The sequence below is a fragment of the Macrotis lagotis genome, chromosome X (assembly GCF_037893015.1).
Source record: "Macrotis lagotis isolate mMagLag1 chromosome X, bilby.v1.9.chrom.fasta, whole genome shotgun sequence".
Classification (NCBI taxonomy): Eukaryota; Metazoa; Chordata; class Mammalia; order Peramelemorphia; family Peramelidae; genus Macrotis; species Macrotis lagotis.
Window position 1 is genome coordinate 598,306,829 of NC_133666.1, and position 14,779 is coordinate 598,321,607.

General features: G+C 34.9%; 1 protein-coding gene across 1 annotated transcript in view; it reads right to left on the bottom strand.

The window, feature by feature from the left end:
* Positions 1 to 356: 356 nt before the first annotated feature.
* The window catches only part of OC90 (otoconin 90), a 42,378-nt gene continuing 27,955 nt past the window's right edge, over positions 357 to 14,779 (bottom strand). The window contains 4 exon segments of the mRNA XM_074202131.1: positions 357 to 673; positions 3,460 to 3,529; positions 3,531 to 3,567; positions 5,561 to 5,735. Of these exon segments, the coding sequence (XP_074058232.1) occupies positions 357 to 673; positions 3,460 to 3,529; positions 3,531 to 3,567; positions 5,561 to 5,735 (599 nt within the window).

A 14,779-nucleotide genomic window follows, 5' to 3' on the forward strand; every position in this document is an offset into this window, starting at 1 on the left:
CCAGAATATAATACATGCAGTACAAATCAGATAAGAAGTGCATCCAGACCCCTTTGATCTTGTATTCTAAGGAGTCTGGCAATAATGGTTTGTATATGTGTATGTATAGGACTCCTAACTTTCAAAGTATCTTCTTTATTTTCTTTTTTAATTTATTTCTTCTTTATTTTCTTAATCAGGCTTCCCATCGCACATGTGTGTGTGTGTTGGGAGGGAAAGGGGGAAGAATGGGAAGAATGGGGAAGAGTCATTATTATGATGATTGGGGACGTGAAACATTCAAGACTTCAGAAAGCTTAAGTTTGGAATTATAGAGACCTGTTTTTTGTGTCTTTCACTATTGAAGGACATTCAAATTATTGTCCATGGGCTTCCTTGGAACCAGCATTGCCAAATGGCTTTCCCAAAAATCTTTTCTTTCTTTTGAAACCCCCCCTAAGGGAAGCCACAGATTCTTCACTGCTGTTCTCATCAGAGTTTGAGCTCTTGGTCCCTAAATCAGTGGAAGCCAAAGACCATTCATGGTTACTGTCCTCACACAGTGTCTCATTTTCCTGGCACTCGGCTCTGCTCCAGAATCTAAGACTCTCATTGAACGGTGCAGCAGCCATACACTCAGCAGCATTCTGATCACAGGAACACAGGAGTTTTTCACACAGACTCTGTCCTCTACCTAAAGAAGCAAAGGCAAAATAAAGGACAACTCAGAATATTTCACCTTTGTCACCAATAAAAATTCATGGGTATATAGTAAAATAACAGTTTTACCAGGTATTTCCTTATGACACAGATAGTATGATATTATCACACCCATTTAAAAGATGAGGAAACTGAGGCTTAGAGGGATCCATGACTTGCCCATTAATTCAAAATAATTGGCAGTAATTGGATTTAAATTCATATTTTTCTAAAATCTTTTTAAATTTTTTAAAAAAATTTATTTAAGGCACTGGGGTTAAGTGACTTGCCCAAGGTCACACAGCTAGGCAATTATTACATGTCTGAGGCTGGATTTGAACTCAGGTCCTCCTGACTCCAGTACTGATGCTCTATCCACTGCACCACCTAGCTGCCCCTCAAATCTTAATTTGAACATTCTTTCTACTTCATCATCTCATATAGAAGTTGGTTAACTATAATGCTTCTATCAAATACAATTTTGTATTACAGTAATCTTTGGGAATGGAATCCCCTGCTGAATTATAAACTCCTTGAGGACCATTCTAGTCCCATTCTCTGGACATTCTCTAATTCATCATAACTGCTGCTATTACGTGATACTGAAAACAAGATACAATATACCAGCTGTAGTATGGCTGTATATATATATACAGATATAGAACCAAGTATAGTAATTTTTATACAATAGGCAATGAATAAATAATGAATTGAATTTATTGAATTTCAAGGTGGGATAGAAATGTAAATTTTTATGTCTCAGAACTTCCCTGTATATCAAATGGGGATAACTCCCCCTTTTTATAGAATTCATGGGACTATTATGAGGCTCAGATGAAAAAGTTAAGTGCAAAAGTTCTTTGTAACTACAAACTTTTCCCCCATACACATTCAAGTACTCTCCTTTCCACTTCACAGAACTCTTTTATGGGTTGTTTTTCCATATTAGATTGTAAGCCTCTTGAAGGCAGAGGCTGTCTTCTTTGATTGTATAGTCACTCCTCTCTCTCTCTCTCTCTCTCTCTCTCTCTCTCTCTCTCTCTCTCTCTCTCTCTCTCTCACGTCTTCTCTCTCTCTCTCAATCCATCCTATCTATTCTCTCTTTAAATAGATACAGTAATAGAAATATTATTATTGGTGATATTAGTTTTTCCCCACCTCGTGGCCTGCATTACTCTTGATCTATCAATTCTTTGATCAGATACTGTTTTCAGTGTTCATCAATTAACCATTCCAGACTTCTCTTACATACAACTTTTGCTTTAGTCATATTTCTTCTATGACCAGACCCTTATACTTCCTCTACCCTTCTGCATTTTCACTTGCAAAATTTTCTTTTCCAGTGCCCCAAATCTTTACATTTGTAATTCTTATCCATTTTCCATGAGTCAACTCAAATTCCATTTCCTCCTCATTGGAATTTATCTAATCTGATCCTCACTTTTCACTTTTTACTACCTGGCTTCTAATCTTGACACTCAACTGAAATTTAGATAATGTTTTAAAGCAGTTAACCATTTAAGGTTCAAGTCAAATTTTACTTCTTTCATGAAGGCTTCATGAAGACTTGATGAAGACTGATGATCTCAGCTGAAAGTTATCTCTCTTACCTTTGATACTGAATGAAATTCTACAAGGTTTCCACATGCTAAACTACTAAAGTAATTAAACACTACTCGGTTTGCCACTCATTTGACTCTTAGCATTCACTTCTCTATATTGTTAATTCTCCTTATTTGTGTATGTACGCTCCTTGAAGGCAGGACTTATTCTGTTTTTGTTTTTTTTATATTCAGAATTGAGCACAGTGTAAAATGTATGATAAATACCAAAGGAATGTTTTTTGGTTGGTTATCTTCTTGGTTAGATGACGATCACTTATGGGCAGGGGCTCTGTCTGTTTTGGAAGAATAGACTCTTAAAGTTGAAGATATCATCTATTCCAATCTATACCTGAACAGCCTCTCCTATTGCTTCTCTAGATTCCCCAATAAGTGGTCATCAACTTCTACTTAAATGCTTCCATCAACAGAGAATTTGTTATTACCTTGAAGAGACAACCCATTCTTCTTTGAGGCAGCTTAAATTTTTCCACATATGTAGCTTCAATCAACCAGTTTTCAATTAGAGAACTTTAGAGCCAAATACTCTAGTTCCTAAGTGATACATAAACCCCATAACTATAAGATGATGCTGATCATTTAAGTAACATTCATATCAAAATTCAGAGCAAAATAAGCAGAAGAGGAGAAAAACATAAAATGATTACAACAATATAAAAAGGCAGTCAGATTCAGATGAATCATAATAATCAGTCTTTGGAGAATACAAAATGAAATAAATGTGGTAGAAAGGTAGGGGCAGAATTTGCATATATTATTGGACTATTAGTTTGTCAATGACTATGATTTAACTTTGCTATTGTTATAAAGAATAGGAATAGGGTAGGAGAATGAAGAATAATAATAGTGTATAAAACAGACAATACTGAACTTTTAAAATTATTAGTCAAAATTTGAATTTTTTATGATTTTATTATGGTTCTTATATTTTCTTTTATCTTAATATTTTTTATGTTTTTCTTATTATATTATTCTTTTATAAAATACTTTATTGTATATTTATCTATATGTTCATATACATATTTCTTGTGTGTTTATTTCCTAACTCTAACTAGATTATTAAACTGTTTGGAAGAAAGGGACTGTGTGGACATGTAGTAGACACTCAGTATTTCCCCGCTGACTCAATATGAGCAACAACCCCCAAGGAACCACTTACATATTGTTTTGTGATCTTCACACATCACTTTGGATCTGGAACTCCTCTCTAATCCACAGCCAAATTTTCTTCACTTGTTCCAAACAACAATGATGTGAAAAGCAACATCTACAATAAAGCCAAATGTTTATTGTCCAAAGGTCCCAATCAAAATGCACAACTCCTAATGTCCCCTCCTTTGAGGAAGAAAAAAAAGGAATATGTTAACATGGCTCTCTCATAAACAGGCCCATCACAGCAACATTCCTAAAACTGTATTCTATGAATCCCCAAAGTTAGGTAAAACCCCAATCAAGGAATAATTTGGAGAAACAAAGTTGTAATGGTGGAAAAGTCCACTTATCATGTCCTTATATTCTGTTCTCTGTTCTAGGAATGTAGAGATCCATTGAAAATTATTGGACTTTCTACTAATGAGATGAATTGTTGAACTTGTCCAATCAGAATATTATGTTGGTTTGTCTCAGCAGAGTAGAACAATTGGAGTTTATTTATACTTAAAGGAGTTTTGTTAATCATTCAGCATTTTTGAAGTTTAGTCCTTGCCAAGCACTTTGTTAAGTGTTAGGGATACAAAGTTGGATTAAAAACAAAAAAACAAACAAAAAACACCCCTTACAGTCCTTATTATCAAGAAATTTATATTCTAATGAGAGCAAAAACAAGTGTACACAAGTTATACATGAACTAAGTAGAAGATAATCTAAATGGAAAAGGCACTAACAACTGCAGTGCCTAGGAAATACCTCTTGCAGAACTAGGGGCATTGGATATGAAACCTGAAGGAAACCATAGAAACTAAAAGTTGGAGTTAAGGAGGGAGTAAGTTCAAAGATAGATGGAGTGCTCTGTGTGAGAAGCAGCAAGTGGATCAGTGTAACTGGATTACAGAGTGTATAAAGTGAAATAAGTTTGGCAAGGTAGAATGAGGCCAAGTTGGGAAGAAGTTTGAGTTTGAGGTGCTCATGGAACATCACATTTGAAAATGACCAATAGGCAAAAGTTGATGATGTAGTACTCAAAGCAAGAAACAGAGAAATCTTTGCATAGAGATTATGGTTAAACCCCATGGAAGCTGAAGAAGTCACCTGTGTGCCATGATAGATTGAAAAGGGAAGAAAACCCAGAAAAGAACCCTGAGATAAATCAGTCATGTAGGCATAAGGTTTGGGAATAAATGTTATTGTTAAAATTGAACAAAATGAGCAAGATAAAAGATAAAAAACCAATGGCATAAATAACCCTAGCTCTGATACTGCTGCAGGCATCATGCACCTAAGGTATGAAACAACTTCTAGGGGAGTTAGTGGTCCTTGTTTCCTTCTTGAAATATTACTATAGGGGCAGCTTGGTGATACAGTGGATAGAGCACCAGCCCTGGAGTCAGGAAGATCTGAGTTCAAATCCGGCCTCAGACACTTAATAATTGACTAGCTGTGTGACCTTGGGCAAGCCACTTAACCCCACTGCCTTGTAAAATATAAAACCAAGAAATCTTACTATAGACCTCAATTTCTTTATGTGTAAAATGAAAAGGTTGGACTAGACAACTTCTAGGGTCCATGTGAGCTTCTGAACTATTAAGTCACTTAATCCAGGGTTTGGCACCTCATAGACTATAATTGTGAGATGAACTATTCAGTTAAAGACTCTTCCAGCGCCAAAAGTTTATACTTCTGTGAATAGAATACCAACCCTGGAAGACCTGAGTTCAAATATGGCCTCAGACTCTCACTAGCTGTATAACCTTGAGCTTACTTGTTTAGTTAATTCTGAAATCTCTTAACCCTCTTTGCCTCAGTCTCCTCACCAAACTGTCACAAAGCTCGCTCGCTCTCTCTCTCTCTCTCTCTCTCTCTCTCTCTCTCTCTCTCTCTCTCTCTGTTTCTGGCTCTGGATCTGTCCTCCCTCTCTCCTCTTCTCTCCTCCTGTCTCTGTCCTTTCTCTCTCCTCTCTCTCCTTTCTCCTTTCTCTTTCTTCTCTCCCTCTCTCCCCCCTTATTCTGCTTATCTTGATGAATCCGACTTAATTGAAATGAGCCAATGTCTGTGCCCCAACTCAAGCCCCTGTAGCCATATCACACAGCTGCAATTTCCCATACCTATCCAAAGGATCAACAGGGTTGCCCCTTCCTTCTTGACCACAGTAACAACCATAAGATTCAAAGTCCTCTGGGCACCGAGCTGTCAGACAAAAGAGCATTTTGCCAATCTGGGGCATCTCTTGTATGACTTCTCCACTGTCTCCCAGTTGCACAAAGGTGAATCTGCCACAATCTATTTAAAAAAAAACAAAACAAGAAAAAAGAAAATCAAACTTTCAGATATTCAGGATACCAAGGGATCTGGGCTTAAGGACATGGAGACCTTGGCAGTCCATAAGAGATTTTTGAGCTCTCCTCAAAGACCTTGGAAAGGCTATAAGACTTGAAGTCAAAAGATCTGAGTTCTAGCCTTGTTTCTGAAACTGTGTGACCTTGGGAAAACAACATTACTTCTCTGTCCATCAACTCTCTTTTATCTCAGATGAAGACTGCAAAAACAAAGATTTAGAGTTGGAAGGGACCTTAGATGTCATTTAGTCTAACATCCTCATTTTACAGATAAGGAAACTGAGGTCCAGAGCTGTTAAATAAATTGCTCAGGTTCAATACTGCTAGTAAATACTTTGGATGGGATTTGAACTCCAGTCTTTTAAAACTCAAGTGTAGTTTCTATTCATTACATTATTTTGTTTCTCCTATATAATCAAGCAATAATCGATCAATAGACATTTATTAAGCACTCATCATATACCAGGCATTATGTTGAATTGTGGGGACACAAAGAGAGGCAGAAAGACAGTCCCTACCTTTAAGGATCATATATTTAAAAATATTTTTATCATTAATTTTTTAAAAAAAGTTTCCGTTCCAAATTCCCATTCTCTGTCCTCTCCCCTACCAATTGATATTAATTATAAATGTAAGATTATGTTAAACTATTTTCAAATTAGCCATGTTATCAAAAAATAAAAACAAGAAATGTAAAGGAAGTTAAAAAATATGCTTCCATCTGCACTCAGATTTTATCAGATCTCTCTCTCTGGAGGTGAATAGCATTTTTATTATAAGTTCTTTGGAATTGTTTGGATTATTATATTGAACAGAGTAGCGAAGTCTGTCAAAATTGATCATATTGTTTTATTTATAGGTACAATATTTGAGGATCATATAATTTAATGTAGATAACATCTTTAACTATCTTAAGACTGTTGTGGGATCAAATTAGATAGTTCACATGAAAGTACTTTGAAAAGACATGCAAAATCTTTAATAAATTAAAGATACTATCATCATCATTCCTTATCGCTCATCAAAATTTTTAGGAATGATGAGGTTATCACTTATGAACAACTCTGATTTCTTCAATTTACTTATCACATCCTAGCTTGTACTAAGGTTATTTATGAATATGTTGCATCTCTTTACTGAATTAGGAAGCTCTCTGTGGTCAAGGACCATGCTTTTTCATCTTTCATTGATCATCACTGAGTACATAGTGACCACTGATTGTTCAATACATCTATCATCAGTGTAGATGCGAATATTACCAAGTGTATTACCAAGGTTTGTCCCTTTACCTGCCTTTTTAAATCCCCTGACACCAAAAGTTCACCTTACTCCCTTCCCAAGTCCCACATTATAAACTATTTGGTGAGAATCATAGAGGTGCCAAATTTTACATTCAGGGAAAAATTACACATAGATATTTTTCAACACTCATTTTTGTAAGATTTGGAATTCCATTTTTCCTACCTTTTCTACCTTCCTTCCTTCCCACCTCCCCAAGAGGAGCAAGCAATTTGATATAGGCTACTATCATGTCAAAATATTTCTATATTAGTCATGCTGTGAAAGAAGAATCAGAACAAAAGGAAAAAAAGCACAAAGAAAAAAAGAAAATTTTTTAAATAGTGAAAATAATATGCCTTGATCTACATTCATATTCTAAACTTCTTTCTCTGGGATGTTTTTCTTCACAAATCTTTTAGAATTGTCTTAGATCACTGAAATAAACCAGGTCTATCATAGTTGATCATCATACAATATTGCTGTTACTGTGTACAATGTTCTTCTTATTTTGCTCACTTCACTTAGCATCAATTCACTTAAGTCTTTCCAGATTTTTCTGAAATCTGCCTATTCATCATTTCATATATATATATATATATATATATATACATATTATATATATATATATATATAAAATAAAACAAAAGTATTCTATCATATACCCCAATTTATTCAGCCAGTCACCAATTGATGGGTATCCCCTCAGTTTTCAATTCTTTGCCACCTCAAAAAGAGTTGTTATAAAAATTTTAATACATGTGAGACCTTTTCCCTTTTTTAGTGATCTCTAAGATATAGATATAGAGGTATAAAAGAGTATGCACAGTTTTATAGTCCTTTGGACTTAGTTTCAAATTGGCTGAATCAGTTTGCAACTTCACCAATTAATGTTCCCATTTTCCTACATCCCCCTCCAAATTATATTAGCCAATCTGATAGGTGTGAGGTGATATCTCAGAGTTGTTTTAATTTGCATTTTTCTAATCAATAATGATTTAGAGTATTTTTTCGTATGGTAGTTTATAGATTTAAGCCAGGATTAAATCACACTGAATAAATAGAGTGTGTCTTTCCCCACCAATATTTTTATCTCGGTCAAATTGAGTTAAAATGGAAAGCAAGAGATCCTTGAAAAATAAAAAGTTAGACGATAATAACATTTGTCTGGAAAGAGTTCTATAGAAGTCCTAATTGTATGTACAGCAGTCATAAATCTTCCCTTCAACTACCATGAGACCAGGGATAGAGGCTTATCCAAATAATATATCCCTCAAATTGTTATTGACATGGGGAGAAGGCTTCCAAATTGTTTATCACTATGATACCTTCTCCCATCCTATGAAGGCCAAACTACCCTTACTTTTACTTATTGTGAGCCCTGGAATGATTTCCAGTCTTTGGTAAAATGCAAAATAGCTCTCTTCAAAAAGTTATGGATTGGGGGAGGGGTACAGGTAAAATATAACAAGAAAAAAATCAGTCAAATCAATAAGCACATAAAAAGCTCCCACTATGTGTCAGAAACTATTAAGGACTGAATAAAATACAAATAAAGGCAAAAAACAATCACTGCTCTCAAGGAGCTTATGGTCTCATTAAAAGTTATCAATTAAAAACTATTTTAAAAATAAATTAAAAGGCAAAGGTGATTAGGTTCAAAAAAGAGTTGTAGATCCACTTAAGTGCATATACCCCTAAGGATACTATTGCTAAGCACAAACCCCAAAAGAGATCAAAGAAAAAGGAAAAGGACCCATATATACAAAATATTTATAGCAGCTCTTTTCACTGAAGCAAAGGACTAGAAATAAAAATGATGCTCATAAAATAGGGAATAAATTATGGTATATCACTGGAATGGAATATTATTGAACAGTCTAAAAATGACAAAGGGGATGTTTTCAGATAAATCTGAAAGATATCTGTGAGCTAATGCAAATAGAAGTGGGCAAAACCTAGAGAACAATTTATACTGTAGTTATAACAATGTAAATAAAAATAACTTAGAAATACTTAAAAATTCTGAACAATGTAATGACCAATCATGACTACAGAGGACTGATGAAATGGAAGTTTTCTCAATTGCAAGATAATGCTAAAAGGAACCACTTCATCTCAAAAGGATGAACCTTGTGAATCCAAACCTGTTTCGGTGATGGGGAAATATTTCATAAGGAGTTGCTTTGGGATGAGAAAGGGATCTACAGACTAAGACTGAAAGGCTTCATGCACATTGGCTGATAATTCTATCTCATACAGGGCTAGCCTAATATGTGGGCTCAATGGGTGATTATTCTCAATGGTACTAAATATCATTTAAAATTTGGCCCTACAAAAATATCTTCCATATTTTCCCAGGGTGTCTGAAATTACCCATAACTTACTTCTTAAGGCAGAGGTGGCAATTGTCCAGCCTGAGGACTTTATAAGGAGTGAAATCATTTAGTCTGAATCTGCCACCAAAATTCAATAGATCTAGGAGGTTTTTTAGGGGTGAATTAATTAATGTTTGATCAAATATAGCAACCTAATTTTTAAGCTGATAATTTTGTATGGACTGGGAATGAGGTTATAAATATCTAAATGGTCCTTGTAAAAAAGAAAGATTTCCCACCCTTGCCTTAAGGTCAAGGAACTGAAGTGATTATTAAAATGCTAATATGGCTATATGTTATGCCACAGTGAGTTGTTAACTTAGTTTCAATTATCTTATTCCATTAGTAACCAGAGAATTAAGGAAAGGATCCAAGGAAAGGAAGAGGGTAAAGTCTGGAGCACCAATCTCTGACTAGGAAGAAAAGGTGCAAGCAAAATAATTTAATTGATAACATTAAAACCTTGGATACCTTTGGATCAAAAATGAAGTAAAGGAAGCATTAAAAAATGCAACAATTTTTTCACACTTTTGGAAAATGTACATGCTAACCATAGTCTGACAATAGCAACTCTGTTGGGCATTATGGAAATGGAGAATCACAAGGTTAAAGGTGGTTCTCATCTCATTCTACTTTGTCTTTTCCCCCATGTGTGGTCCCAATACTTTGTATCACTTTCATTTTAAAGAACATGAAGAGAAGTGTTTAATTCAACTCTGAGCTTCAGCTTTTTATAATGAAAATAAGGTACTAAATGACATCTAAAGTTCTTTCAAATTGTAAATGTTAAAGAACCTATGAATCAGAATTGGAAATTGAGGGGATGCCCATCAATTGGGAAATGGCTAAACAAGTTATGGTACAGGAATACTATGGAATATTATTGTTCTATAGGAAACCATAAGTGGTTGGACTCTAGAGAAGTATGGAATGATTTATGGGATCTAATGCTGAATGAAAGGAGTAGAGTCAAGAGAACAATGTACACCTTAACAGCACTATGAGATGAACAACCTTGATGGAGCAACTCCTCTCAACAGTGCAGAGGGCTAGGACAACTCTATTTGACTGGTTATGGACTATATTACCCCAACTAGAGGAAGAAAAACAAAACAAAACAAAATGCACAGAAAAATAAACAACCCTTTGAATCTGATGAGCACTTTATTAAAATTATCTCTTCTGTATCTCCCTTAATCCTAACTCCCCATGTCAAAAATTACTAATTTGTAAATATGTTTAACAAAATATGCATGTAAAATGTTAACCTGACTATTCTCTGTTGAGGGAAGGATGGTAGGAAGGGAGGGTGGAGGGAAATTTTGTAACTTGTAAATATGCATGTACAAGTGGATGCAAATTAATTAATTAATTAATTTTAAAAAGAACCTATGAATCTTCTCCTCAATTATGTTTCTGCTTGTGACTCTCAGCACTGATCTGAAGGGCTCTTTTAAGACATAATTCACCCTTCTACTCTTGATTCTCTGATTTATTGATGCATTTACCTGTATCTCATACCTACTCCTACCTTTCTCTGTTCCTGGCTAAAGACTCATCTCTATTCTCATACTATAAAACTGCTTCCATTTCCTGATAATCTCTTATTAATATTGATGTTTGATTTCTATTTTTGCTGCTATTAAAGTTAGCAGATCTTTATGTACTACCTAATACTAATATATACATTATCTCATTTAATCCTCATAAAATGTTATGAAGTAGGTAGGGTACATATTTCCATTTTGCAGATGAGAAAGTTAAATCTTGGGTAAAGTGACTTGCCTAGAATCACAGAGCCAAAAGAAATGGCAGAAATAGCTTACATTATGCCTCTTTTGTCTGATGTGTCTGTGTGTCTGTGTGTGTGTGTGTGTGTGTGTGTGTGTGTGTGTGTGTGTGTGTGTGTGTGTATGGAGACGATGGACATGCCATTTCCTCACTCCTGCAACATAAATATGGGATGACTTTGCCAACTTGACTCCTAACAATAACATTTTCCCCTTCAGACTACAAGGAACACTTCCATTTTAGTGTCTACCTTGGGGAGATATGGATGAGACTCCAAATGTGTAATGAACCAATGTGCAAAATGTTGGACCCCCAAGCTCATCTTTTCTCCAGAGGTTTTCTCATTAAAAGTTGGAGGAACTGAAGATCAGAAAGCATAGCTAACTGCATTTCAGCAAAGAATATTTGAATGAAACCTGTTCCTATCACCCTAAAAGAAGCTCCACTCATCTAAATCCAATTAGCATTCAAAGGGTCTAAAAGTTACCTTCAATCATCTAAATAAGATATTATTTAGCCTTGAAGTCCAACTGAGATCATAGTTGTATTTTCCTCTGCTATAGTGACAAAATGCACAAAGATTTAAAACCAGATTCTAAGAAAAGGTGCCTTGATACAGCAGTCTTATGTGTACTTGTGTATACTCAGTACTTTAATACGGATATTGGTAGACCTTGGAATTGCAGTTTGTACATTTTCCTCAATAGAAAACTATAGAGAGATTCAGTGACCTGAATTAATATTTAAATAACATAAGCCAGGCAGGAAAACCAGATCTCCAATTAGTCCAGTGCCTAACCTTTCTGTACCTCTGTTCCCTTATCTATAAAATAAATGAGTCAGAATGTACAATGCTTAGGGCTGCTTCTATCTTTGAAATTCTAGTCAGCATCATACTGAATAAATTGTTTGACATGACTTTATTTCTAATAGAAGGGGAAGGCAGGGATGTCCTTATTGACATCCTCCTTGAATAGTACTTTTTAGCTTTTTAGAAGTGTAATATATCAATTTGTTTACATATTTTTGAGGATTAATATTGGGATTGCTGGGATAGAAATGACGGAAGCCTTGAAGAGAAAATAACTAGTCATTGAGTTTGCCATAGAGAAGAGGAAGGTCAGGAATAGTTTTATATTATATATATATGAAATAGTTCTAGATTTGGGTTAAATGTATTGCATAGGTTTCAGATGGAGACTGAAAATCTATAGGAGAAGTTAGCCCGAGAGGGATGAGAAGCTGTCAAGATGATATTTTCAAGACAAAAGGGGAAGAACTTCAATGAGAAGAAAAAGGGGGATTATTTAAAAATATTAATGTGGATATACTAGGAACTCACCAACCATGTTTGAAAAAAGAAAGATTATGTACAGAAGATAGAAACAATATCAAGGAATAGTAGATAAATATAAAAGCAGACCAGAGTTTTGTAAGAAAAATGCCACGATGTGTTTTTAACCAGTTAACAATTCCAGAGAACTCATGATGAAAGATATGTATGTGTGTGCATGTTTTTGACATATGTGCATATATGAACACATATATATCTATACACATGCACACGTATATCATTGTTCAGTTGCTTCATTTGTGTCTTACTCATGGTGATTCCATTTGGGTTCTTCTTGGTAAAAATACTAGAGTGGTTTGCCCTTTACTTCTCCAGATCATTTTGCAGATGGGGAACTGTGGCAAACAGGATAATGAGACTTGTCGACAGGGTCATACAGATAGTAAGTATCTGAGGCTAGATTTCAACTCCGGAAGCTGAGTTATGGTAGGTTTTGTTTTTCTTACTTTCTTACTGAATTTTCAAAAGAATAAGAAAAAAATTTAAAAAGAAGTATTTTAGAAGTGCTGAAATCAGAATGAGCAGAGGCTGGTGAGGAAAGCTAAGGACAATGAAGGCGGTTTTATTTTTAATAAAATAATTATGTTGGGAGAATCCTGAAGGAATGAATGGAATGATAACTGATGACAAGAAAAATCAAGTTACTCTGTTTTCACTTCCAAGGAAAATGATCTTTAGACAACACAGGACAAACAAAAACAAGATAAGGAGGGCATAACAGTCCTTGATGAGCTCAGGTCACGGATCTCAGATGAATCTTTCAGTATCTTTCAGTTCTGCAGACTAGCAAAGAATAGCTGCATAAAGCTGCATATCTCAAGGCAAAAAACAGATAATAAATCTAGCCCTGAGGGGCCAGACCTTATGCAGGATTCAGGAACAGGTACTAAATGGAAGCTCTCTGACTCACTACTCAGTTTTGGATCACTTTGGTTTAATACTTCTTGTTATCTCATGGAATCTTTAAATTCTATTTGGTTCATTCTAATTTTAATATAGTTTGTTGCATGTGTAAAGTTTTGTACTTATTTTGCTAAGTAATAGGCCTAGGGGTGATCATCCAGAGTGACCAGTGAGATTGAGTGATCTAGGGTGAGAAGTTTATGTGTCCTAGAAACTCCAACCAAGGCAAATGAGCAGGTGTTGCTCAGATCCAAATCATCTAGGAGAGCTCAGACCAGGGAGACAGTGCTAAAAACTTCACCTTATATCAGATCACTTGAGAGAATTGAACATATGTAGTTCTGCAACATGAGAACTGACATACTGAGATAACATAATATCTAATACTTCATGAAAGTAGCAGAAGTAGGCACCTGGAGGACAGAAGGTCAAGGTAGCCATTTCATTCAGAAATATGCAGAATCTGGTCCTAACATAAAGTCTGAAATCAAGTATAGACTGGGAGAAAGAACAAATAAATAATCAAAAATCCATTGATAAAAAGTTCTTCCAGGACATTCAAGAAATAGACTTAGAAGAAAATAATGACTTCTAAATATCTATAATCCAAAGCTCAAAGTAAAACAAGCTTGAACATAAGTTCAAATAGATTCCTGGCTGAGATAAAGCAAGAGTGCTTTTTAAAAGGAATTTAAAATTATTTTTTATAAATAAAATGAGAGTTCTAGAGGGAAAAATAGAAAAAAAATGAGTTTTGAAAGAAACAGAAAAAAGAATTCATTGTTTGGAACAAGAGGAACAAGATTCTATTCCAAAACTAAACCATGTGAAAATTAGAATGGCCAAATAGAATTTAATGATTTCATGAGACCATAAGAAGAATTAAAGCCAAGTTAAAAGACTGAAAAAAAAACCTAAGACAATATCAAATATCTTGTGGCAAAAACAAGACTTAGAAAACAGATCAGAGGGAAATAATTTAAAAATCACTAAAGAGGCAACTGGGTAGCATAATGGGAGAGAGTGCTGGGACTAAAGTCAAAAAGACTTAAATTCCTAAGTTCAAATATGACCCTTTCCTGGTTGTGTAGCCCTGGGCAAGTACTTAGCCCTGTTTGTTTCTTCTGTAAATGAACTGGAGAAGGAAATGGGAAATGGGAATACTGTCTTTGCTAAGATAACCCCAAATAGGGGTTGGACATGACTGAAATGACTGGACGACAACAAGAACTAACCAAGACATGATAAGAAGAAAAAAGAATGAGCCTAGGTATATTTCAAGAA